At 39.7% G+C, this 26,954-nt stretch overlaps 1 protein-coding gene across 4 annotated transcripts in view; it reads left to right on the top strand.

The window, feature by feature from the left end:
* Positions 1 to 3,842: 3,842 nt before the first annotated feature.
* The window catches only part of SEL1L (SEL1L adaptor subunit of SYVN1 ubiquitin ligase), a 37,129-nt gene continuing 14,017 nt past the window's right edge, over positions 3,843 to 26,954 (top strand). For 3 of the 4 annotated variants that reach the window (XM_068946724.1, XM_068946723.1, XM_068946722.1), the window contains exons 1-16: positions 3,843 to 4,032; positions 10,938 to 10,975; positions 11,326 to 11,548; positions 15,135 to 15,302; positions 15,913 to 16,018; positions 17,749 to 17,911; positions 19,689 to 19,742; positions 19,823 to 19,882; positions 20,496 to 20,577; positions 20,866 to 21,020; positions 21,807 to 21,863; positions 22,921 to 22,989; positions 24,243 to 24,320; positions 25,471 to 25,533; positions 26,229 to 26,316; positions 26,590 to 26,738. In XM_068946724.1, coding sequence (XP_068802825.1) covers positions 3,960 to 4,032; positions 10,938 to 10,975; positions 11,326 to 11,548; positions 15,135 to 15,302; positions 15,913 to 16,018; positions 17,749 to 17,911; positions 19,689 to 19,742; positions 19,823 to 19,882; positions 20,496 to 20,577; positions 20,866 to 21,020; positions 21,807 to 21,863; positions 22,921 to 22,989; positions 24,243 to 24,320; positions 25,471 to 25,533; positions 26,229 to 26,316; positions 26,590 to 26,738 — 1,626 coding nt within the window. In that variant the 5' untranslated portion in view covers positions 3,843 to 3,959. The remainder of the gene's footprint in view (positions 4,033 to 10,937; positions 10,976 to 11,325; positions 11,549 to 15,134; positions 15,303 to 15,912; positions 16,019 to 17,748; positions 17,912 to 19,688; positions 19,743 to 19,822; positions 19,883 to 20,495; positions 20,578 to 20,865; positions 21,021 to 21,806; positions 21,864 to 22,920; positions 22,990 to 24,242; positions 24,321 to 25,470; positions 25,534 to 26,228; positions 26,317 to 26,589; positions 26,739 to 26,954) is intronic. The other variant, XM_068946721.1, reaches the window with a different exon arrangement.

Below are 26,954 nucleotides of genomic sequence, written 5' to 3'. Positions count from 1 at the left end.
AAGGATTGTATCTTTAAATATTGTGTTTTCACCAGATTTGCACACAGATTGACCCAATGTCACTATGCTTTACCTCTCCAGAGCTTGTTAAACTAGTGTTTGCAAAGCTGCAATACATGGCAAGTTCACTTGTGTTTTGCTAGTCACTATCACCTAAAAACAAGACTCCTAGCACAGGGTCAAGGGGATAACGTTACTTTTAGCGCAAGCACATCAACTGCCCTTGCCAAAAGGTTCCCAAATCTCAGCTCTTAGCACAATTCAGAGACTTAAGAGATCTATACAAGCACCTCACTCATGCCCCTGGGACTGTAACATTACAAGTCTGGCAAGCATGTAACACTCAGGTTTCATTATTTCCTACAGGAAGTTTCACTGAAGTTAACTGGATAACTTCCCATGAGAAAAAGAATAGCATAAAAGGCAAGTGATAGCAGTAACTCAATAGCAGAGGTAAAATCAGAGCCAACACACACACACAAAAACCACAAACCACACACATGATTCAGGGAATTTAAATGAAGAAAAGTATTTTTTCCTGTATATCACTGTAAAGGCATGTGGAATGTAAGAGCAGCTCATTCATTAAGTTATCTGGCTATGGACTATTCAGCATACTAGAAATAAGCAACACAGAAAACAATAAAGTAAACGCAGACACACAAACATTAACAGGCAGGCAATAAAGGAGACAATAACCAAGACCAGGACTCTTCAGTCACCGACTGATGGGCTATGAAAGGACTGCCACTCAGGCAGTCTTGAAGAGGATCAACCTGAACTTTGCAGCTGAAGGGGAGGGGGAAATAAGATTATCACAATATAGTATGGGATATCTGAGGACTGTGAGAGCTATGAATTACCAGAAGGAACTTGCAAGATTAATTAAAAGTTGTGGGATGGTTAGAACAGACAAAGGCAGGGAAAGGGAAGGATGAGTATGACAGGGGAGGAACAAGCGTGGGACACTTGTCTGACTGAGCCTTGCACCTGATCACTAGTCTGCCTAGCTTCTCATTAAATCCTATTCTTGACTTTTTTTCCTTTGCAATCTCATTCTGTCCTATCCAAGTGCAACAACAGCCAACTGCAAGCAACTGGAGATGAGACCAGATTGTGGGTCACAGGTTCTGCAGATCTAGTTATCAGAAATGGAGCAACAGGAGTGCAAGAGAGATCTGGCTGCCAGCAACTGCTTAAGAAACCATGGACCACAAGGCTCAGACCTGGGTGCCGGCAACCAAAGGGATAGGGGCTGTGCTGCAAGGTTTAAGTGCTAGCAATGGGAGAACGCGCCACATCTTACAGGACCCGCAGGTTTAGATGTCAGCAACTCGAGAGATTGGAGTGCAAGAGAGGTCTGGCACTGGCAGCTGGAGAAGGGACCATGGGTCACAACAGCCATAAGTCTAAGTGCCAGCAGCTGGAGAGACCAGGCTGTATTCGTATTTCCCTAAGGAATTTAGTTGTGTGCATGGGTGGGCATGTGCACATATATGTGTATGTGCAACACTCTAGCAAACTTCAAGCTGGACTAGTAGGATTAGCACCTGCCTCTGGAAAGATTGCAGGTCTGAGCAAGTAACCAGGTACAGGACCCAGGGCCCACGTATGGATATTAGATCATCAGCCCTTACTAATATTTGAGGGATGCATGAACATGGGGTGCTTATGAGAAAAGTGCATTAGTGCACGCATCTGTTTTGCTAGCAAACATCAAGCTAGACTAGCCGGTGAGTAGGAGCCCCACACACCAGCTAAGAGGCACAGGGTCCAGACACGGATATCAGACTTGGAGACCAGGCTGATATTTGAAGGACCTATGAATGTGGGTATGCTTGTGAATCTAGAAGGCAAGGGCTTTTCTGGTTAGCATAAAGGAGGTTAAACTGAGGCCTTATCTGAATACAAAAAAGTATTCTAATGAAGCCCCTTTAGGTTTGTAAGAAAACAATAATGCTCCTATGACCTGGTTTTCCATAAGTTGATGGATGTTAATAGCTGCACCGTAGCTACAGAAAAATGACTGATACTTATTATTTAAACATCCTTCTGAATCAGAAGTACTTACTAGATCTATTAGCACACTATCAAGAAGTCTCTTAGCTGTACAGGCACACATGTTCACTTCAGAGCCTGTAGGATTGGTCCCAGTGGGCAAAATAACCTTCAGCCAGCCTTGGGGTGGAATTCCAAATTCCATTGGCTTTGTGGCCCCCCTCCCCCCCCCCATGTAAAAAACTGCTACTGCTTGCTGTTTTTGCCCTGCAGATGCCACAAGGGTAACAATATAAAGATGAGATGATTTAACACTATTTAGAGAAACAAGGACAAATCCATAATTCAGCGTAGTATTGTGCAATAATGTGGTCCCATGACAGCAATATAATCTACACATACACCTATACCTAGCCACATCTTACACCCATTACAGGTTGGATCACAGCTTCTGCTTCCTACTTTTTTGTTGCTTTTTTTTTTAAACTGATCTACAGAAAGAAGTGATTCTTATGAAAATGGAAAAGCTGTGTCCCACAGTCCTCAATACCTTTCTGGAACTGACACTTTTCTAAAGACAAAGTTCAACTAATTAGCTCCTTTGTGAGTTTTACATGCTTCAGATTGCTGATTTGGGTAGCTATTGAATTAACTGCTTAGTCCCATACACCTCATCACGAAAGTACGTTCAGTTGTTCGGAATTGTGTTGGTTGAAATATAAATTCCTGTTGCTTTCAAAAGCAAATTAAAATCATAAACACAGTTTTCCATTAGGAGAAAAGGTTAACATAGACCTCTAAACTAACTGAGAGATACCTAGCATAAACATGCATCATGAGAAGAGACAAAAAACAAGAATTTAGCAAATTAAGCTAAATGCTCTACTTCTCTTTTCTAGATGCCTTGAGAAAGAGGATGGAACTGTGGTTCTGACTTTGGCCCTCCCTGAACTATGAAACTTGCAGCCAGACTGCAGACTGACTCCACCTCGGAGAAAAGGTTTTCCAGCAGACAGTGTGCAGATGTCTCCCTTTCAGCCCAAGTGGGTTTTTCCTCCCTCTCTTCACCACTCCTACCCCGCTCCGTTTAACAGTGCCCCCGGCAGCCTCACAACCCCCTCCGTCGTGTAATAACGCCACACTCTGCGCTAACATCTGCAGCCCTTACCGGGCCTCACCGGCCGGCCCGGCCCCGCCCCGCCCCGCCCCGCCCCGCCCCCACGCTTCCGACCGCGATAAACGGGCGCTGATGAGGCGGCGCGGCGCCCCTCCCCTCCCCTCCCCTCCCCTCCCCTCCCCTCCCCTCCCCTCCCCTCCCCTCCGGGGTCCTGCCTCCGGCGGTCTGCCCGCCCGGGAGCCCCGCTCAGCCCCAGCGCATGGAGGGGCCGCCCCCGCCCCCGCCCGCCCTCTCTGCCAGCAAACGAGGCAAAGCCGCCGCCGCCACGCTCTGCTGCCCAGGGCAGGCCGCCCCTGCCAGCGAGGCCTTGCGGCCGCCTACGCCTTACGCGGCTTGGCGCGGGGCATGATGGGCAATGTAGTCCCTGGCGCCTGCCTCGTCATTGCTACCCTAGTGGCCTAATGGGAACGGGTTGGGACGTGACCTGCGCAAGGCGTTGTGGGTGTTGTAGGAAAAGAGGCGTAAACCAATAGAAGACGTTGTTTCGGAAGGGCACGCTCACGCGGCCGGCGCTTGCTGAGGCAGGTGCTTTCTTTTCGCGATTCCATTGGCTAACAGGAGGGCGTATCAGATTATAAATATCTCCCAAGCCAATCGGAGCGGGCCATGTAGAGAAAGCCGTTCCCCCGATGGGTTGCGTGCGCAGTGGTTAGCGGCCGGTAATTGGTTGCCAACGTGTCCCAGCGGTGAGCGGATTGGTCGCGACCAGGCCGGTGGGCGGGGTGAGGAAGCCGGAGAGTCGGGGTCCCTCGGCGGCGGCGGCGGCCCACAGGAGCCCGGCAGGATGGGGCGGCGGGCGCGCCTCGGGCTGGTGCTGTGCGTGGCGGTGCTCTGGGCCCGTGGACTGGCCGCGGCCGGTTAGTACCGCACTCCCACCTCCGCGCCCCAACGGCTCTGAGCTGCGCGGCCGCCTGGCCCCGCGCCGGGCCTGAGCCGGAGCGCGGAGCCGAGGCTCGTCTCTGCGCGCCGCGGCGGGCGGGGATCTGGGGGCGGGAGGGTCCTCGCGTCCTCCCCGAGGCCGGGGCTGTCCGGGGGCGCCGAGGCGGCGGCTGCCCGGGGCGGGGCGCGGTGGTTCCTGTCCGCTGGCGGCGGGGGTGCACGCCCGCAGGTGCCGGGCGGTGGGCGGCTTGCTCGCCCTGTGCCTGCGGCCTGCGGGGTTCGTCTCTCTGGGGTCCGTTAGTAGGTGTAGTGAGAGTTAACGTCTTGTTTGGTCTGGCTCAAGCCTTTAAGCAGGAGCCTACCTGCTAATGCTGGTGTTCCTCACAAATAAAGAGCTATTTTTTTCCTTGCTAATATAGGTTTCCTAGCTGAGGGGCAGATAATACTGCTGTTAGCAGTATCAGGCCAATTTTCTCACACAAATATGTATAGAGCACTTCTGGGGCCTGTGTTATGTCACTTTAATACTTCTTTTCTGCTTTTGTTTCTGTGTAGCTTAGTTTTTGTGTGCATCTCATGTTCTTATCAGCTTTCTTTTCTGAAGTTTCTATCTCCTATTCTGTTTTCTCCCCCGTGGGGGGGGGGGGGGGGTTCGATGCATTTATTTATGTAAAGTGTTTCTAAAGCCAGTAAGCACTCCTTTAATAGACAGCATTATCAAATACCTATTGCAGCGTGCTTTTAGACTCTTAATAGTATTACAAGATGGTGGTGTCTTTAGAGATAAGTTCTGTGGGTTTGTTTTCATGTATGTGATAGAAAGCTAAATTTTCAGTTATGTTATTGTTAAATTATGTCATTGAAAATCAAGCACAGTTATTCTAACTTTGTAGGTAATGTCATTAGCCAGTGGTATACTTCCAGAAGTGTGGAAAATACATGTAAAGTTCAATGAGGCAGTTTGTCTGAATTGTGTATCCTTACTGATAGTATAGGTAAAGGAAAAAAAACTAAGGTGAGAAGAGGCTGTTCATGTCAGGTGAACCATCTGTTGTGTGCATGGAAGTTAAGTAATAAAAATAAGGGCTCTTTGAGTGTACATTGGTGGCTTTTTAGCGTGTAGGATGCAGCTCTTCTAACTTGACTGCTTTTCCACTATTAAAGTTGTTTGTGACTGTGAGGTTTTGGTAGCTTAATTCTGCCTTTAAAAACCCACATATTCAAAATCAATTGAACTAGTACAATGAATGTACCCACAGAAAGCACGTGGTACAGCACACAAAGGATTAGATGCTGTTGCCAAACTTGACAGTTGTTACTGTGGGATAAAATTGTTCATCGGTATCTAGGATTCCTTAGGAAAAGGTGCTGAGTGTCCTGTTGCAGTTTTTGACAGCAGATTATAACAGAAAGACCTTTCTTTCACATCTTTTTCAAGAATCATTCAGAATGTTATTTCCTGCAGTAACAGCAATGTTATCTTTGGAGTTTGGCACAAGCCTGAGCAGTGGGAGTTTTCATATGGGGTAAGCCTTCCGGATCACTAGTTGAATACTTGTTCACTCTTAATGTCTGGAAACAGTTATCTGGGATGTGAATATGTTGGAGGGAGGGGAGGGGTTTTTAGAAGGTTGAATAAAAATAGTTCAAACGTTAAATTTCCTAACTTCAGAAAGCATTTTTAATTTTTTTTACTAGATAGCCACCTGACTGTAGCTTTGAATCCTAACTGTAGCCATAAACTTTCCTTAAATCAATTTCTTGCAAACTTGTGAGGTGAATGCAAGAAAACCCACCAGCGTAAATAAATGCTGCTATTTGTTTTAAAATATCAACTTTACACTGATTAAGATGAAGTTGAAAGCTGGGGACTGGTGAAGGAACACTAAGGAGCCTATCCGGAATTGGCAAAAGCAACAAGAAGATAGTAACTATTTCTGTTCCAGCCAAAGTTGGGTATCTTCCGCCTATCACAGCAGTGATGGCCTTCTCCTTTTTGTGTGATAATTTGTTACAAATATTGACAAAAGATCTGCTCTTGTTTCTGCTGGTAGATAACTATTTGATTCTTTGTTGCTCCCTTGCTTGTGGGATTAGGGAGGCAGAAGTTCCTTCAAGCTGCCTGAAGAGAGGAAGTAATTCTTCCGTTTATGCTGCACCTTCCTTGGCTAACTTCAGTCATAGACAGCACTTTTATACACTGTTTTTCATTAACTGGTAGGATATGTTAGCACAGGCACATATCTTCAGGAAACTTCTATAGCTGTTTTGTCAAGAGTCATGCTCACTGGGCTTGCTTTCACCTTTGAGATTTTTTTTAACCTAACTGAAAGATACTCTGTCATCTTGTTGTCTGATAGGGATCTCAATTGCTACAAGAGAACTGCTGCACACTAAAAGTTTTGTAAATAGCTAGCCAGCAATTGCAAGGAGCCTGAAAGAGATTTGTATTCAGGATGAGGGCTGGCCTGTGTCTTGATCCTGTACTTGCCCTAAAATGACTACACTGCAAAGATGGTAGCTGGTACAATTTGCTTGCTGCCAAGGATACTTTGAAACTGATCTTGTGGAATAGATGTCACTTCGGGATTTTGCTTAACTGGCAGCATATTTTGGAGGTTCCCGCAATAGGAATAGCGTTTATGCTAAGCTGCATCTGGTTTCTTTTCTGAATTTAACAGTTGAAAAATTTGATGCAATCTCACGTAACTTTTTTCTTAGGATTCCTTTCCTTCCCCCCATCCCCACCCCCCCCCCCAAAGTAGGATGAACAAGGCTTGCATTCTGTTTCAAAGCTTAACTAGTCTTTTGCATAGAAAGAACATTGAAAGAAATAACTGAAAATACCACAGAGTCTCTGGGTGCTCTAGGGCATGAAAGTCTTACTAGTTGCTTTGTTGTGATAGTGTTTCGAGCTTGAAAAAGCATATGGCAAAAACTGGGAGGAAGCTGAATGTCATTGATCAGCTAGGGCATTCGTCAGAGGTTTGGGAGATTATTTACTGTCTGCAGTTACTGAATTTTCAGCTGTTTCCCAAAGGCGAGTGGTCCTTCTAAAGTTAAAATGTTAGTAAAATAACAATATTTATTACCTGGTAGTTACAGCTCTCTAGCTTTATATGCTGTCAGCTGGTTTGTTCTTTTGCTGCAACAAAACTTAAGCTTTGAAACTACTTGGAACTTGAATTTGGAACTGTTGCTGATATTCCTCTCTGAATTGCACTGTGTAGCTCCTCCTGTTCCTACCTCTCCCTCCATACTACCTTCTTGAAAATGGTAAATCTCCAAAATGGTAGAATCTCTTTTTATGTAGCAGAGGCTGCCAGAGTATTTTTGCTGTATTTAAATAGACTAGCTACTAGTCTTTCTAACTGAGGAAACATGAATACCTTGTAAAAGGTTAGTTTTAATTATATATGATGTGATGGATGCTTGAAACAAGTGTTTAGTTGTATGGAGTGCCCTGGAATCCTAGCTGGGCACCTAGCCGGGCACCTAGCAGTACAAGTATTGTAGCATTATTTCTAAGTGAAGCTTTTTATTTGTAGAATGTTAGCAGTTGCCTGTTTCAACCATAAATACTTTTGTCTACTTTTTCCTTTGAATATATCATAGTATCTCTCTAATTTGTTTAACAAATGGTAGGATTAACTTCCAGATGGCTTTTTTTAGAAAGTGTTTATAGAATTAGGTAACCTTGCTGACAGATTCAAATTCGGAAAAAAGATCAGTTAATATTTCTGTTGGATTTGCTTGCGGAAAAACAAATTAAACTATCGGCTTTAATCTCTAAAGCAGGTGCACAAACATAGTATCTGTGATTCATTCAGGAGTTGAGCCTTGACTAATAAACTCTTTTTAGACCCAAATGTAACCTTCCATAGATCTTTCATTAACACTTTCAGAACAGCTTTCTTAGCTGTCTCCAGAAGTAGATGCCCTTTTATGAGTAGGGGGTGCATATTAGCCAGCAATGCAGTGTAATAACAAAGCTGTAAATGATCCCTTTTCTAGTCAGATTATCAATCATCACAGCAGACTCGTCTATTTAATTGAAAAGGAGACCCAAGAGCCACAGTTAAACCAATAACTTTTGTTGCTTTAGTGCTCTGCTTTGGAACTACTGTTTTACAGATAATTATGCAAGTAGGCTTTGCCTACAACTTGTTAATAGCAAGCTGGTTCCTTCAGAGAGAATTTAAATGATGCAATAGAAATGAAATAGATTATTTACTTTCAAGGAACAACATTTAATGATGCTCAGATGCTTCTTGCTTCTCAATTTCATAATCCCTTTACTGTGCGAATGAAGTTACAATAAAATTGTTCTTTGATGTATGTGTGCAGATAATATACACTTTTTTAATTTGGCTTTATGTGGTCTTCTATTGTAAAGTCAGCCATCCACAAATTGAAATTAACACTAGACCATTCTGGCTTTTGGTAAAGGCTTTACTATGTCAGACATGTAGGCTGATTTTTGCCTAGACTTGGAAAAATAATACACTTAGCTAGTATAGCTGTTAAAAATAAAAACTTGCTTGTTACTACAGCAACAGGTACTACATAAGTGCTTGGTATATATTAATAGCCACATATAAGCTACTAGGTAATTTAACCCTGGCTCAGTTTTTCCACACTGCAGAAACATACCTGAATCTCTTGATGAGCTCTAGAGGTTGAAGTTGCAGGGATGGCCTTTGTTTTTAGATCAAGATTGTTTATTGCAATGTAACTTTGGGGAGTTATATGTTAAATTGTTAATTTCACTCTATCCCACTTGCTGATCATTCCTATTTTGAAATTACAGAGCAAGTATCCTAAATGTGTGCATACTTTTAATGTATTTAAAACCAGCTACTTTATAGTGATCTGAAGTGCTGAAGCTCAGTGGTAGAGCTTCTTACAGGATTTACTGGAGTCATTCTTGTGTTAGATTCCTCAAGCTGAAAAGCACTGTAATCTCTGCAGAAATGCAGCTAGCCTTGTTTTTCTGTTGTTTAACACCTCTTTTGGTATTTCTTCAAATTTGTGTGTGTTCATATACTGTCTTCATTGCTCTTTGCAGGGTCTATTTCATCTGGGCTGCTCTGTCCTGCTGGCCCATTATTGACTCTGAAGGGCTCTTTGCCCTTTATTGATTGTGTAGGATACAGCTACTCACCCAGTGACTGTTCCAGATCCTTTCTAATCTCATGTCTTCTGGGAGCCAAACTTGTTCAGCTTTGCATCCTGCACAGTAGACGGTTATCTCCTTGTTTCAGTTATACTGCCAAACTCCTTTTACATCAGTTACTCAGCTTCACTTGCCAGACTTGGTGGTGTTCTTGATTTTTAGGATGCTGTTACACTTTAAAGGCAATCCTTATCACTAACCTGTTGTAACCAAAGGTTAGACTTCAAATAATGGAAAGGAGATGACTTTCTGATCAGGAGTCTTTCTGGGATCTGGCTTCCAAGATTAGCCCTTGCACTGAAAGTACCTGCAGTTGTTCCCTTACAGTACCATTAGAATCTTCAAAACAAGAAGTCAAAGAAATGCTATGTTTGTGGTTTGTCACTTCAGATATGACTTGTCTCTAGTAAGATGCTTGACTTGAGTGAAGATGATAAATCTGCAAGTGTAGTTTGCTGCAGAATGCTTTTAGAAAGTCGGCAGAGTTGCATAAACTTCTGGCATGCAGCATTTGTGCCAGGTAGTCTTTAATAGCTAATCACAGTGCACAGTAGTATATCTCATGTGCAATGCACTAGTGTCTATCAGTTTAGATACCCTTTGTATAAGTAAAACAGGTCATTAACCCATCAGCTGCTATAGGACAGTACATACCCCAAAAGTCTCAGAATGGGAGGGAGGAAAGAGTTTTAAATGTAGTAGGAGTTGGTGGCAGCTTTTATACTTAGCTACCCATTTAGGGTTTTGACCTTTTATTTAGGTATAAACGAGTTCTGCAGTAGGGAGAAAGAGGAATATAGCATCTTTCTAATGTGTGGTGGTGGTTTTACGTAAATGAGGTGGTATCAGATCCCCAATGGGTAGGAATGGTCACGTTGCAGCTGTGATAATTTTAGAGGCTTTTGCAATGCCAATGCAAACCAAGTTATTTGAACTAGGTGACCTTCCTACTAGAAGAAAATCAGAAACAACGCTGCAAAACTATTGTCATTTTTTGAGGGCTTTCTCTCTTTCACCTTCACTTTTTGCTTTGTAGTGGGTCTCTACCTAACAGCCCTTCTTTACAGTTTCTTCTTTCACGTTTAGAATCTAACCAAAGACGTCAGGCCATTCAGATGAGGAAGACATCAGTCAAACAACGGCAGAGCTCTGGAATGCTCGCTCCTAGTCTAATTTGTCACAGTTTTGAAGACAAATCTCTATGCAAAGGTTTGAATGTGCTGGTCAGACAAGATCAGTTGGTGCCCTTTTACAAAGAACAATATTTAAGTATGAGTTGGATGGTGCTAATGTGACTTCCTGGTCATTTTTGAAGCCGTTTATGTGAAAGCTGATTTGGTGACTAAAAACCTCAGCTTCCACAGGTCATTTCCACTTGATGTTTACCTTTCTAAAGTCTTTTAAACTGGACCTGCTCAGACTATGTAGTCAGCTAGAGAACTGATTTTTGTTAAAGTATTCCACATGCTTTTTCCAGTGTTCGATACAGTTGCATTGACATAATTTGAGGAAGAAGAGGATCAGCTGTGAAACCTTTGATTCTTCTTGTCAACTGTAACAGCTCTTTTGAAGTGTGTTAGTAAACTTAGAACAATAGAATATTTTAGAGCAATACTAGAGTGAAACTTGTTTTTATTTTGGGGAAAACTACTTACAGGAAAACTACTTACGGGAAACCTTTCTAATGACTTTTAACATCTCTTATAGATGAAGAGGGAAATCAAGATGAGTCGCTGGAATCAAAGGTGAGGGCGTAAGTTCTTAGTCATCCTGTTTCTCATATGGAGTGAGAACAAGGCTCTGAAACGCAGAGCTGTGAATCCATTTTTAAACTGTAGCTCTCACTGCTGCATTAATGTTCTTCTGTGCAACAGAGCAACTATGTTGTGTTGACGCTCTGAAAAACATTCTCCTTCAAAGAACTGAAAGGAAAAGTCACTAAGAACTGACAGAGGTACCTCAGCAATGTACTTTTGATACTGCTGCTTAACCTTAGTATGTTCATTGAGCATATCTTTAAAAAATAATGCTTTTTAGGAACTGAACAGCAGCAGTTGGCAATCTTATGAATAATAATATGACTGATTTCTTTTAGACTTTATCTGCAGAAGACCAGGTAAAGGACCATTCCACAGGAACTCGGGTGGTAGCAGGTCAGATCTTCCTTGAGTCAGGGAAACCTGACTCTCAATCTGAGGATGAAGAAAACTTTCACAGTCAAGAGGAAGAAAAAGAGAATTCACTAGAAGAGTTGAACTCTCTAGAAACATCAAACCTGTTAAATAAGGACTTGGAAGAAGGAGAAATACAGAGTACAGGTAACTGTTTGCAGGCTTTCCAGCAAGCGGCAAGAAAGGTGCCTCTGAGTAACTTTGGCATGCAGATTAAGACAAGTAGTCAGTGTGCACGTACTAAATAACTGGTGTCTTACCGATTCCAGAGTATGGGTATTGACTGCCTTTTTTTTCATGAGAAAGTAATGTTATAAATGATTTTCAGATATACTGTAGTTGAAGTCTCAGTGGTTATTTTAGGTGCCTTATAAAGCATTTTCCATAACTCTTACTGCTTCCATAATCTTGGAAAGTTTTAACTATCAAATGGAGAAAGCGTTGTTTCTCTCAGATGGGACTCGAGTACAGACTATCCTATCTACATATATATATATATATAGTAACTGTAGAAGGAGAAATTACATCAGTGTTTGAGCCTGCTGGCTGTATGCCTGGAGAGTCAGTTGATAAGAGAAATAAACTTAGATACAAGAGAAGCTTGCTAGCAGTGCGTTTAGAAGCCTTAGGGCAATACCTAAATTGCATGTAAACGTTTAAGTTTTTAAATGCAAGTAAAACCTTATATCCCTGTACATCAGTTCCCCAGGGAAGCCTAGTAAAACAATTGTTACTAATTGTTTAAAAATATGAAGTTAATTTGAGTATTACTTTTGACTTGCAGTTAGTGAATGATAAATAGTAGTCACAGTTGACTACCCTAGCCTGTTTACCAAAGAGTTATTTATTTTTATTTGCCCATAAAAAGTAAACCTTCAACTTCAGCGTGTAATTCTTTTTCATTAAGATTACCAGTTATCTATCTTCTCAACTCCATTTTGGAATGTCAAGAGACAGCAGGAGTAGGCTCTCAATTCTATACTGACTTTCACTATTTTCTAACAAGCATTCTTTTATTAATGTGGAAGTAGTATACAGTTAGTAAAAATTGCTAACAGATTTAAATATTGCTGTAGATAAGTGTGGTGGTGTACAGGAAAAATGCTGTATAAAATCCATTAAATAACCTACTGCCCCAAAAAAGTGAGCTAAGCACCATGCTTATTTAATCAGTTTGGTCTACCTCAGAAGCAAACTTCAAGATACTTTTTATCTTACCTCAGAAGGGTGTGACTAAATGTCTTTTCCCCAGTACTGCTTCCAGCTAAGATTTTTAACTACACTTGTTAAAATACTGTAAGTGATTTTCCTAAACGATAAGAATTCAAACATCTTGTGCAGTTGTTGAAATCTGTTATGAAGGAGATAAACCAAGTGGATGGAAAGATTGCTGTTTTTTTCCAGAATGCAATTTTGAGGGGGAGAAGGTGCTGGGAGGTTGGGGGGGCTGGGACAGAGGGGCATGATGACTGCTAAAGGGTAGCCCTACTGCAAACTTTGTAGTTCAGCAGGACAGGAATCTTCCTCAGATGCAAACGTTGCATCTCTTGAATGAGCTACTGGGGACAGGATTGTGTTAAGGGAGATTAAAACTTTTTTCTAAATGCTGTTTGGTTTCTGTGTATGGTGACAAGATCGCATGAAGAAAATATTCAATTTTCCAGCTATATTTTGCAGGTTATTGAGCAGAAGAGATTTTTCTCTTCAGTAATTCAGAATCAATACGATTAAAGCTTTTTAATCTTTTAGGAAAGGAGTCTTTTATCCTGTCAGTAAGTCAGTGCTCTTCCCATCAGTGAGAGATTCGTGTGTGTAAAGAAACTGGTATTTTGTTAGTGACTTATCTTGCTCTTATTTTATGGGTTTTCTTTGTTAGCATGGAACTTGATTGCTACAGCTTTTTCTGAAAACTGCTTGCTAGTTTGCACAAAGCTGGCAAGTCCTGCCAGTATTTGTTTTCCCATTTGGGGAAATCTTTCAGCAATGCAATTCTTATCAATCTGCAGTTGGGCATCCTCCAACCTAAACTGAGTGAGATGTGGATATATATGGACAATATGACAGAATACCATATATACTTGATATAGTTATAGCAGGACAGGTAAATCCCTGCTTGCATACACAATTTTTGACAAAAGTAATTCATCGTTTGAGTTAATTATATGGCCTAGTCTGATGTATTTATCATTCCTTAAGGACACAGAATAACTACAGTCAGCAATTTATCCTGTAATAGCACTGTTCTGTTTCGTTAGGGGTTAGTATTTGTTGCTGTTATGTGTGAAGGGGGAGGAAGCATTATGGCTGAATTTAGAATTAGGAAAGAGGGAAGACTTGGGAGGAGTAATTTTATAGCTTTAGTGTACAGCTGACTCCAATGGGGAGAGCATTGTCTAAATTCTTCTGCTACAAGAGAGGAGTTAGACAATACAGGTAAAATCCCAAGTTTTTGGTGGTATTAATATCTTGGACCTGGAGTCTATTCAGATGAGTGACAAGAGGTTTCATCTTAACTGCAGTTAAATGTATGTTTAGTATGACTGTGTATTGGCCCATATTTAACAGTTGTTTAAAACTGTTCCACGCTAATTGCATCTAGTCACGTTATTTTCAAAAGTAGTTTCTGAAAAATTACTTTTTCCTTGTGTACTAAGAGCTTAAGTAACTTGGAAGGAGGAGGGAAATATCTGCCAAGGAATCAAATTATGAAGAGCAACTTGTGAGCAAGTTTAATTCTGAAAATATTTTTTCCCCAGGAGACTATACTTGCAAGGCCTATAAATCATACTAATTTTGAAATTGTGCGACAACAGTGAATGTTTTGGAGTCTCTACAGGGCTAAAGTTATGCTTCAGTGCTTCTGAAGCATAAGGAGCTATCTTTTTAACCTCGAATTAGGAACTTGATTAGAAAAAACACATTATCAATCAAGCCATGCAATGGCTTCACAAATGTCTTCAAATGATACTGAAACCAACTTTTGGGTTTAGTGTAGTTAGTGAAAGGCCTTTACAAAGGCTAATGGAAATATTTTCATTTTCAAAAAATGAAGATAATCTCTATTACCTTTCAAAAAATATATGGTTAAATATCATTGCAATATTGGAAACTTTCAAGTTCTGATGCAATGGAAATGATAAATCTAGCTGCTTGATTTAGTTTTCAATGCAACCTAAATATATTGCCTCAGTGAAATAGTTTTCAACATGAGTGTATGCAGCAATATAAAATGATTTGACTTATAGTGATTTCAGTCAAAATTTTCCTTGTGTTATGCCTCCTAATAATATACTCCTTGGTGATATTCCAGTACTTTCAATAGCACATTTATCCATGTGAGTAGTTCTGTTGTATGATTACATCTGGAGATAGAGAGAGTTTATGAACTGAAGTGTACTTTGGTAGTCTTTTGCATGCGAAAGGGAGTGTAGAGAAGAGAAAGTGAAAGGAAGGGCGGCTTATCGCAATAGTCCGTAAAAATACAACTGAGATCTGCCTTCTCCAGGCTAACAAAAAATATTTCCTTTGCTTAGAACTAAGGAATATAAGAAGCCTCACATCTGTTTAGAAAGTGTTTTTTTCAGTTTCATAAATTAGAAATTTTACTGAAAAATGATGGAAATGCAGGTCTCAAATTGAAAGACCAGCATACCAGTGCTTTCTTGTATGTAGTGGATGGATTTAATTTGTGAAATAAAGGAAAGCAGTCTTATTCCTGCATATATATTTTCAGTTTTAACAGCTATCGGAGGCACTGCAGATGGTGAACCTTGCCACTTCCCCTTTTTGTTTCTGGAGAAAGAGTATGCAGAGTGCACTGCAGATGGGAGGGAAGATGGCAGGCTTTGGTGTGCAACAACCTATGATTACAAGAAGGATCAAAAGTGGGGCTTCTGTGAAAGTAAGTAATCTGTACAGCTTTGTACATGTCTAACAAATGCTTATCTCAGTGTTTTCAGTCCTCTTGTCGATCTTTATTTCAGGATCCAGAAGTCCTGGTCATGTATTAAGGACTACCTTGTTCAATGGCATGCAAGTAACTAAAAGCAAAGTTCTCATGACGCAAATAATGGAATATAATGCGGATGCTACTATTTGGGAAATCTTGCAATGGAGGCATCTATTAAATGTCTCCTTTCTGAATCTATACAAATATAGCAGTTTGACAGTGTTTCCCACTATATTCACCTGTTCCATAAATGCAACCCTTTTCTAGGAAACATCCTCCTGAAGGAGGAGATTTTTCTTTCCACAGTTTGCTTTGGCACAATGAAAGGACTATTCTGACAGCAAACCCTCACATGAGAAGGTTCGAATGAGAAGAAATTATCTACAAAGATATCCGACAGCTGTTTCAGACAACTTTTTGCAGTCTCTTGTGCTGTGTATTGATCTTTAGAAATGTTTTTCTGGCTATATTTTTGCACTTACATTTGCCGAAGAGGAATTTTGAGAGAATAGCCTGAAGCTGTGTAATTGGAGCTCTTAATGTACTTTCTTTTTTATTTCAGCTGAAGAGCAGTCTAATAAGAGAAGACAGATGCAAGAGGCTGAGGAAGTTTATCAGACTGGAATGAAAATCCTTAATGAGAGCAGTAAAAAGGCTCAGAAGAAAGAGTAAGTCTATCACTTCCATCCTCATCCCCACAAGACAATGATAACATGGTTTGTTACTTTGGCTTAGCTAAAAGCCAACTTAAATGAGATGCTCTATTGCAGCTTTTGGTGATGTTTCTGGGACTTGGCATCAAGTTATGCAATGATGCTGCTGGAAATAGTAATTTGGGGGCAATCGGAAAAACAAATTTATGCCTACTTTCCTCTGAATTCCTAAAAGCTTTGTATAAGTCTGATTTCAAGAATTCTAACAGTATGTAGGATGGCTCCAAATGTTGACTTAATGCAAACTGGTGCAGTTATCTTGCTGTGACGTATATGTAGCAGCTGCCCAGAAAAATCTAAGAATGTGATAGGAGGTCGTTGATATATAAATGTCACTATTTTTCTTAAGTCCTTCTACAAATGTTTCTTACATTCCAGTTCTCATTCTGCTTCAAAGATTAAGTGGCAAAGATTAGTATTTCTTATTCTGCTTTGTTTTTGTTCCTGTTGTGCGATAGTCTCAGTCACCATAAAAATAGTATTAAACTTGCCCCAAATTGTTACAACTGTAATAATTAGCATTGTATGCAGTAGAAGGATAGTTCCTGGAAGAAGAAACCCAAAAGAGTAGAAAGAACGAAGTGAGTGTTCTGTTCGTTCTGGTCTGTTTACTCTCTATTCTGTAATGTCTCCAATTACTGATTAAATAGTTGTCAGCTTACTACTCTAAGTTAAGAGTTAACACAGTTAACTGATTACATTACTATACCTATGTTAAATTTGTCAGGAAGCATTTTCCTACCTTATGTATCAGGGAAACTCGTAACAGCTAGAGGTTATGCATTGCACCTTGGCAAAGATGAAGGGAGCCAGTATCTGATAGAACCCGGGCCAGTCGTCTTTTGTATACAATGGTCTAGGAATTTTTTTAAAAGTCCTAAGTCTAAGTTCTCTTGAACACCTTATGCCATCTTAGACAAAATCATATGAGGAACCAGATTTTCTTCAGCTTGTTCTAAAGAATGGGATAAGGAAGAGAAAACAAGTCTGAGAATAGAAAGCAACAGTAGTAAAGAAAAATGTTTATGTGCTCTCAAAGGTCCATGAGAAGTCGAGCTTAAAGCATGCTTAACAGTACTGTGTTATGGTGTATAAGGTCACCATTTTTTTTAAATGGCTGTTGAAGCTGACAACAGTAAAACTAGTTTGGAGAACTTCAGTAAGTTCTATGGCTGAAACAAAAGGATGTTTCCAGAGAGCTTTCTCATCGTTAACATGACTGTTTCATCACAAAATTGGTCATATACACAGTTGTCTCGGACCTAATAGTCAGTGTTCTCATCTAAATGATTTTATACTAAATCAGAGATTCAGTAGTCATTTTCAGGCTAATTTATCATACTCTATGGAAGAGTTAGAGCGGTGGTTCTACTAGATATGTAGTACAGGACTTAATGTGATAATTTGACTTTGTAAACTTCTAGTAATCTTAGGGGAGAAAAAGTATATTGCTCTTGCATATGGAATAGAGTAAACATGAAACTGCTTTGTCTGTTAAGTGAAATCCTATGAACTATTGAGTAGCATAGACGTTTTACAGCTAGAAGAAATGACTGTAGGTAGGTGGTACATGCATAGAAAGTAGCTGCTAAAACACAGGAGCAGAATACCTTCCTAGGATCTTTGGGTTATGAACGGGATCTGCTTCTTTGCTTAAAGGTAACTAGCAAACTTTTTTCTTTAAGGGCATATCAGTATCTTCTGAAAGCAGCTGACATGAATCATACCAAGGCAATGGAGAAAGTGTCTTATGCGTTGTTGTTTGGGGATTACCTGAAGCAAAACATCCAGTCATCGAAGGAACTGTTTGAAAAACTAACAGAAGAAGGCTCTCCTAGAGGACAAATGGTTTGTATGTCCTTAAGTTCTGCAGAAGCTTATCTTCAGACAGGTCAGTTTTATAGATTATTATTGCCTCTAGAACAAGCTGAGAACAGTAAGTGGAAGATCTTGCCTTTCTTTTTTAGCTGTATCTGTTCCCTGGTTAAATATGACAGCAGGCAGGCTACTTAATTTGTTTGAAAGCTTAATGTAAACCATTTCATTCAGTGTCTGATTCAGAAAAAGTTTTTAGTTACTAATGCTTGCTTGAGCCTTCCTAAATCGGACTACTCATTGCCTTTACTTTTCTTAGTTGCATTGTTTCCTTGATGTGGTTCACAGATAGTCCCCGAGATGTTGTGTTAGCTTTATTGTGGGTGCAGGAACAAAAGGCAAAAACTAGGTAGAGGAACGGTCTAGATTTGTATAGTTACTAAGTAAATACATGGGGAAACACAAGATAGATTACACTTCTGTGGAAACAGGTATCTTCTTGAACTACCAGTAATATAGTATAGTCTTGTTACTTAATTTCTTGCCTGTTGTATGACTAACTGGTTTGGATATACAAATCAAAACCAGATAAATACAGGTGACTCCAGTCAACAAATCCTCTTTGAACCTCTGCATCATGTCTTTTGCACTTTATATGGGATTTCAGATGCTATGACTTTTCATCTCTAATTCCATCTAAGACAGAGATATATTTCAGTTTATAACCCAGGAGTTTATAAACTTCCAGGAAATCCTGGCGTCTGTCCAGTGAAATGGAACTCCTTTTGTCCATGTATCTTTGAACATTATAGAATTGTTCATATATAATTTCAAAAACTGCATCTGCGTATACTTATTGTTTAGCGCTATTATTGTCTATTTATTATTTTGAAAGGGTTAACTTTTCTAGGAATTATTCACCTGCCTTTAATTATTTGATTTCAGAGCCTCATGCTGTTCCCTGCTTAATGTTGGAGCGCTAATTTTCATTCAGAAGCAGGAACATGTACTTTCTATAGAAGAGTTTTAGCTCAATAAAGACTGAGTTTTATTGGTCTAAAATTCACTGCGGTTTGCATGAGGTCTCCTTTTGCACTTTCAAAATTGCCTAGAACAGGCTTAGCATGTAGTGCATTTTAGATGTTTTTATGCATACTGTATCATCTATTCTAGTTTCTCTTTTGAGCCACACAGCTGTAACAAGTGGTATAGATAGAGCAGTATTTATGTAAATTATTAAGAATAAAAATAACTTCTGAGAAAACCTCAGCCAAACAGCACTTGGCATTCTAACGACTTATATTTATAGTCATAAATGCAACTAGCTTACAGCAGAACAGACCATGTAAAAGAGTAAAATCATCGAATTTTTTAGACAGTAAATCAAACAATAAAACTGCTCTAGAGAAGGTCATGGTTCCTGTGTCCTTACGCTGGCATGTGAGGCAAATAAGATACATGCATGACCTGACAGATGTTGCTAATCTTCACTTGAGGTGTCTTTAAACTGGGATATTTTTAACACTCATAACCTTTGGATCTGCAATTACACAGGGAAGTAGTTAGTGCTTCCTTATATTCATTATAAACTGAATCCTGGCAAGGTGTAGTCACGGTAGTACCCTAGACAGTGAATAATTTAGATGCTTCATATTCTAACAAGGGCAGGAAAGGGCATAGATGCATGAATTACCAAAGTGGCGTTAGAGCTTTTAGCTGTTGTATGACTTTTTTATACGTATATATTCCAGGCAAAATTAATCCTGGATTTTTCAAAGGATGTGCTGATTAACTTTTTTTTCATTTCTAGGCTCTTGGATTTCTTTATGCATCTGGTCTAGGAGTCAATTCTAGTCAAGCTAAGGTAGCTTACAAGTCTTTTGTGTGTGCTCTCGTATTTTGTTGTGTAGACAAATATTAAATAACCAATGGTTTTGTTTTAAGGCCCTGGTCTATTACACTTTTGGAGCTTTAGGAGGAAATCTGATAGCGCATATGATCTTGGTAAGTAAGCTTTTGTAGTGTCTCACACATAGAACTTTTTTTCCTTTTGAAAATCTTATTTTAAGAGTTCATTCCAATGGCTTTATTCATATGAATATACTTTCCAAATGTTAAATCAGCGTGCATGTGATGGGTAGTATCTTCCCTATTTGTCATTTTTGACTTAAGGAAAAGTCTCCTCACTTAGCTCTGTGTAAACATGGATTGAAATGGACTAAACTCATGCTACTTTTGACTTAAAAGCTGAAGCATCAAACCTTTAGTTGTTGGAGACTGATAAGAACTGAAAGCCAGAGATCTTTATTGAAGAGACTGTTTTATCTGACATTAAAGTGCAACAGGTATAAGTAAAAGGGCCTTTAGGTTTTCACCCATGAGTATCAGTCTGTTCATTCACTTTTGTCTGAGTAATATGAAGTATATAGGCTTTTCTTTACATTTAATGGTATCAACCAGTTCCTTTGAATGAAGATAGAATGGCCTTGTGACCGTCATTTTTGTCTGTCTTGTCAAATCTTGCTGAAATCATATTACTGCGAAAATGTTTGTAACCTGGCAGGTAATATGTTGCTAGAACAACAAATAGTCCTGTATTTTTATGCTTGCTTTCTAGGGTTACCGGTATTGGGCTGGGATAGGAGTCCTTCAGAGTTGTGAATCTGCTCTCACTCACTACCGACTTGTAGCTAATCATGGTAAAACTTTTTGTTAGACTTATGTTCTTGAGCGGTGTGCAAATACATAAACTTCTGCTATTAAACAACTTAGGTGTCTGGTGCTGAATCATATGTTAACTTGTAATGTCTTTACTCCTTTCCTTTTTTGAAATTCCTTTAATGCCATTCATTCTTAAAGATTGCCAGAGTAATTCATTCTCTCTGTGAGCAACAGTTGGAAGCTCCGTAGAGATCTGTTCGCTAAGTTGCATTGTAATATTTGTACTGAACAAAGCTGCCTAAAACGTTCCCTCATCCATTCCGCAGTTGCTAGCGACATTTCTTTGACTGGTGGCACAGTGGTTCAGCGAATTCGCCTAGCGGATGAAGTAGAAAATCCAGGAATGGCAAGTGGAATGCTGGAGGAAGACTTGATCCAATATTACCAGTTTTTAGCAGAGAAAGGAGATGTACAAGCACAGGTAAAATCAGGTTGACCTGATGGAACGGGGAAGTCTTCAGGAATTACAGCAGCAGCTTTATGTAATATGTAAAGACCTTAAAGCTTTAGTTTTCTCTTCCTCCTAAATCAACCGGACTGCTAGATCTAGTCACGTATTTCCTAATTCTTTTTTATGAGAAGAGGCTTATATTTTAATGTGTTTTAAGTAGAACTTAGAGAGAAAATAAAGTTTTTGTGCAAAATGAGTGCAAAAAGTTAGAACTTTATGTCTTGGGAAAGATTTTGCATCTTAGCATTCATTAGAAACCAGCCAGACTAGTTTAAGGATAGCTTTGGATGTTGTGACAGAAGCCTTGATCAAAAGAGCTGACCCTGCCAGAGGACCTCAGTTTCTCATTACTTGTGTTTTACCTGGCTTCTGCATGCTGCAAGTGGGACCTCTTCTACACGCAGCCCGGAAGAAGAGGAGGAGACTAATTTGGGCCATAGGCAAATTGCCACAATTGAACTTGGTCAGATATGATTTGAGAATTGGGTAGGCAGGATACAATTGGACAATCATTATTTTATATCTAGGACAGTCACTAGTTTATCTGGGATGAATTTCCGCTTCAGTGTAGACTAATATGAAAAATAGGACTGTGTGGTAGTTACTGAAACAAGTCTATGCCTTCAGGCTTGCTTTGTGGCATCTTTGACTCTTATGGTCCCTCCTTGTGAAGGTAAATTGCTCACTGGTATCTATATTTCTAGAAAAATAAAATCCCCAGGGAAAAGTGACTTTCACTTTAAACTTAATTTTTAGGTTGGTCTTGGACAGTTGCACTTACATGGAGGAAGAGGAGTAGAGCAAAATCACCAGGTATCCTTTCCCTGCAATATACCCTGTGATGTACCCAGGTATATCACGGATGCATGTTACACTTGGAGGGAGTGGGGAGGAGGCATTTGAAGACAAAATAATAGCTAAGACCACAAAGAAGCAGACTTAGGTTTAAGAAGGACCGCAGTGTGTTTCGTGTGACTTCAACAGTTTCACTGAATGAAGCTTAAATGTGTGTGTACTTTTCTGATTAATGCATGGAACAGACTTTCTTTCTTATGCAATTAGCTTAATTCATTTCTAAGACAATTAAGTCAAAAACAAAAACCAAATTTTCCTCAAGTGGTATTTGAAACTGGCTTTGCTTTTGCCTGTGTAGTAGGATCTTCTTGGTACACTATACATGCATTAAAAATGATATTCTAGGTCATACGATTCGCAAGAAGATTGTGCTTCCATAGCCAAAACAGTGTGACTTTCAGTCCTATGAGTATTAAGTGTTCATAGAAAATAAAATTTCTGCTGATGCAAGCCAAGATAGCTTCTATTACAGAAGTTACAGTAATATTTTCTTAAAGTCTTTGTTGAGAAGAAAAAAAAAAAAAGCTGAGGATGTGTGATCCTGATAATTATTTCAGACTCAGCTACCAACCAGGAACGATTTAATGGCCATCATCTTGAAATGCTTTAGTGACTGCTGAATAATGGTTCAGAGAACTAAGTTGTCAGGCTGCCTATAGCCAAAGCTCCATGTAAAATCCAAGCAGAACCTTCCAGATCTCTGTTTTCCTGTACAGAATTTGGAGGAAGAAAAAGGCAGTAAGTTTCACCTGTGCAGCTCGTGCACAGTAGCAGCTGTATTTTTTTTCCTCTGCCTTTTGGAATACCTTCAAGAGGGTTTACTGCTCACTGTTAAAGTTATATGTGGGAAACTCTGTGTGTTACATACCTTAAATTGGGTGGGATTGATAACTCTTGTCTGTTCTGTGCAGAACCTGGTAGTTTGGCAAACTATCTACTGATCTTTGTTCTATTTGCAAGAAAAAGTACTCAAATCATGTCAAGGTTGCCAAAATACTTGTTTTCCTCCTTACAGCGAGCATTTGAGTACTTCAATCAAGCAGCTAATGCTGGAAACTCTCATGCCATGGCCTTTCTAGGAAAGGTAAGATAAGAGCACCCTGAAAAGTAAAGAAAGGCTGTATTTCAGTGGAAAGTAATAACTTCCTACTTTCTGATCTCAACAAATCTTAAACTTGAATGGTGGAAGCTAAGTGCTTGGTTTCGCTAGTGTTTTATATTGACTTACAAGATTTGAGCATTGTAGTTTATTATACTTGTTGCTCTCTTCTCCCTTAGGAAGATGTGTTCTGAAACAGTGCCTGCACTAGATGCATAGAAATGAAATGATTCACTACCGTAGTGCCCTGTTTCTATGGTAGAGTTCAAAATTCAGATTTGGCCACTACACTTTTCAATGCAATGTATGGTTAAAAACTAGCTTTCTCAGAATTTTGGCTAGTGGGAAATGGTAAGTGCAGGAAGAAACAGGAAATGCAAATTCTTACCTTATCTAGAGAGATGATGCATCTGAGTCAGAGCTGCCAATAATTTTGCGTCTAATTCAAAACGTGAGTCTTTCTGCAAGGTGGCCTTTATATCAATTTTCTCAGATTTATGTCCTTTTTTTATCTAAGATGTGACTGACAAACTGCTACATAGTGATGCTGTTTTACCCTTAAGGGTATTTAGGCTACCTACCTGAGAGCTGAACCTTTACCCTGTGGGAATTAAATCCTTATTGAATGTGAATACCCTCTAGGATTAGGCTGCAGTAAGGAGCAGCTCTGGCTCTTCTTTTTAATGCTGTCTGTACAGTAGGAGAAGTAGAATTCATGTGCTTAGAGCATGAGAGAAGAGCATAGTGTGCTGGTCAAGGCATTGGCTTTGCCATGAGAAGTTACAGGTTCCTGTTTTCTGAACTGCTAGCATATTTTATATCTAATAAATGCTGAATGGTGTTAGGAACAGGGTCTAGTATCCAATTTTGCTTTGTTTTCCAAAAGTATTTTAACAGCTAATATAATCTGGCTTACACTGATATCACAGGACTGTCTACCTGGTTGTGTTCTTTACTGCACATAGGTATAAGCTGAACAAACATGAAAGATGTCACCTAACCTTTTTAATTTTATGGGCAGATCATTCTGCATTGGAAAGGTAAACCTTCCAAGTCTGACAGTTACAGCATAGAGACATGTTTCCTGCTTCTGGACTAGTTCTATAATGATCATTCTATACTAGAATAAGAATAGGGCTAGTAATGTAACAGATTTCCTGATATGTGAAGTTAAAGTGCTTCGTGACCTGTAACCTAAATTGACTTTTTCAATTGTTAATAATACCTTTCTTTTTCAGATGTACTCAGAAGGAAGTGATATTGTACCTCAAAGCAATGAAACAGCTCTTCAGTATTTCAAGAAAGCTGCTGATATGGTATGATTATCTGTAAGCTAGGAATACTTACAGCATATGCACTGAAATGGTTCATTAGCTCAGGTTTGTTACAGATGCCTTTTTGTTGGCTTTGCACATGCACCTACCCCTAACTTCTAGGTCAGGTAAGCCCATAATTAAATCCTGCTTGTCTAGAATGTCTGAAATTGCCTGCAGTTGTAGTCACAGTGCTTAATGAAACTGCATAACACAAGGAGTCTAACTCGTGAATGCTGACAAAGTACGAAATACTGTCCACTTGAATTTTCTCTGCAATTTTGTTAATTTTCAAATTCTCCTAAATTCCCCTGCCATGGTGATGTAAGATGCACTGATACTGTGTTAGCTTGGTTCTGCTCCCTAGTCAGGGAGTAGATAATGTTTTTGTTCTCATACCTCTTATCTAACCGGGGCATTTGTTCTTTGGGTGTTATCCCTCCTTTCTTCCACCTTACCCTTATAGTAGCATTTGTAGAGTTAAAGCATAACTAGTTCTCGAGGAAAGATGGTGCACATGTGTAACAGTAAACGAAGTGTTGAAGGGACTGTTATAAGAAGATACTGTCTTCATGCCTTCTGCAGTCCACAGTTAGTTTGCTGCTTTATGCCTCTTGCTGTTTGCTGACTTTGTGTTTTCCGTAAACATTTCTGGTGTGCACTATTGCCTGCCTTGGTGCTGAAGGAATACCATAGCATTATTTACTGCTGCAGAGGCACTGGTCAGTAATGCAGCGTGCAGGACAGCCTTGTCTGGCCTGAATTTAAGACAGAATCTCAGAGCTGCCTTAGTTGTTTTGGGAGCTTCTGTAACATCCAGAACAAATCAAGCTTGAAAAAACTGAGGATGAAATAAGTATTAATGCCCCTGCCTTTCCAGATTGTACATCCTGTGCAACACTTTGAAAATGCACAGTGATTATAATTACTATTGTATGTTGCTTTCCCATTAAAATCAGCTGTGTGGTTACTAAATAAGAATTACCAATTGCTCTTTTCTGCCTAAATAGCTATTACTTAATAGGAGCAATGATACAAAACAATTCTGTCTTAAGCAATAATTTTTTTTAGTGATGTTAAAGATGTACTAAGATGGAAACATACAGCCATAGGTTTTGCCTTTCTTTCCAGAAGTGTTCTCCTGTGTTTTCAGGGTAATCCAGTTGGACAGAGTGGATTAGGAATGGCTTACCTCTATGGAAGAGGTGTTCCGGTGGTAAGCTTTTGGCAGTCATCTTTCTAATCCTGGGTGATTGTGTAACTTGTTGTCAACAAATGCCCTTTCTGGAGGGAAGTGCTATAGAAGAATTATTTGTGAAGACTTATTTTACGTTTAAAAGCGTGAAACGTACATGCTGAAAACATCACTGAAGCTGTTAAAGTAGAGCCAAGTGAATTTTCAGCAGTAGGTTTGAACTTAGCTTTAATTGTCTTGTGAAATAAGACAAAAACCTGAACTGCTCCAATTTTGCATGTCTCTTGATACAAGCAAGAGTACTGGAGGACTTTAGTTCATTCACCTTGTTTTTCCCCACATGAACAGTTTCTTTATCAAATGTTTTGTATTTAGCTATGCAAATAGTTTTTCAAAAAGCTGAATTAACTGAAAGTTGAGGAAATAAGTTAGAGCTATTTTTTCTTAGAAAAGGGCATCCTTTCAGCTAAGCATAACAACTCATAGCAATGCTATATGTGAATGCCAGCTTTCAGGTAGGCCGCAATGATATTAACATTTCCTGAGTGTGTAGCTGTTCCATTTTCTGTTTCTGAACTGTTCTATTTTCACAATAGAACATCTTGCTGTAATTCTTTGATAATACAAGAGGTCTACCCACACGTTTGCGCACATGGTCTTTATTTAAATTATGGTGCGTTGCAAGGCTCTAATGACTGGACCCAATATTCCTACAGAACTATGAGCTAGCGCTGAAGTATTTCCAGAAGGCTGCAGAACAAGGATGGGTTGATGGACAGCTTCAACTAGGTTCGATGTATTACAGTAAGTGGCATCAAAAAGATTGCTTGTTGGGACTCTAAACATCTGCCCTGTCACTAATCATTCACTAGGTGGCATTAGAAGAGTAGACGTGCTTGTACTTAACTGCATGTAAAGTGGTGTTACTGTATTGCATTCATTTTTGTTTTCTTTTTTCATAATATTTGCGTAATGTTGCCTTTCATTCTTAATTTTTAAAGACTAAGTGCATACTGTATTTCATACAGCTCTCCTTTTTAGGAGGAATCAATAGCATTGACTCCTTCTTTCTTTTAGATGGTATTGGAGTCAAGAGGGACTATAAACAAGCTTTAAAATATTTTAATTTGGCCTCCCAGGGTGGCCACATCCTGGCTTTTTATAATCTGGCTCAGATGCATGCTACTGGCACTGGAGTGATGCGATCCTGTCATACTGCTGTTGAGGTAAGGGCATCTTTTTATAAAGGTCACATAAATGCTAACTTCCAAAGGTTGTATGAAGTGTCTGCTTATGTAGACAGTTTTTTTAGCATATATCCATTGCTCACTGCAGAATCAAGGCTATTGTAAGGAAAAGTAATATATCAAACTCTTTTGTATTTCATGAGGAAAATCTTTAAATTTTATGGTACTCTGATACAGCAAACTAGTAATTTTGTT

The sequence above is a fragment of the Struthio camelus genome, chromosome 5 (genome assembly GCF_040807025.1).
Source record: "Struthio camelus isolate bStrCam1 chromosome 5, bStrCam1.hap1, whole genome shotgun sequence".
NCBI classification, from domain to species: Eukaryota; Metazoa; Chordata; class Aves; order Struthioniformes; family Struthionidae; genus Struthio; species Struthio camelus.
Note: the sequence above shows the minus strand (reverse complement) of the source record. Positions and strands in the feature narration are given on the sequence as shown.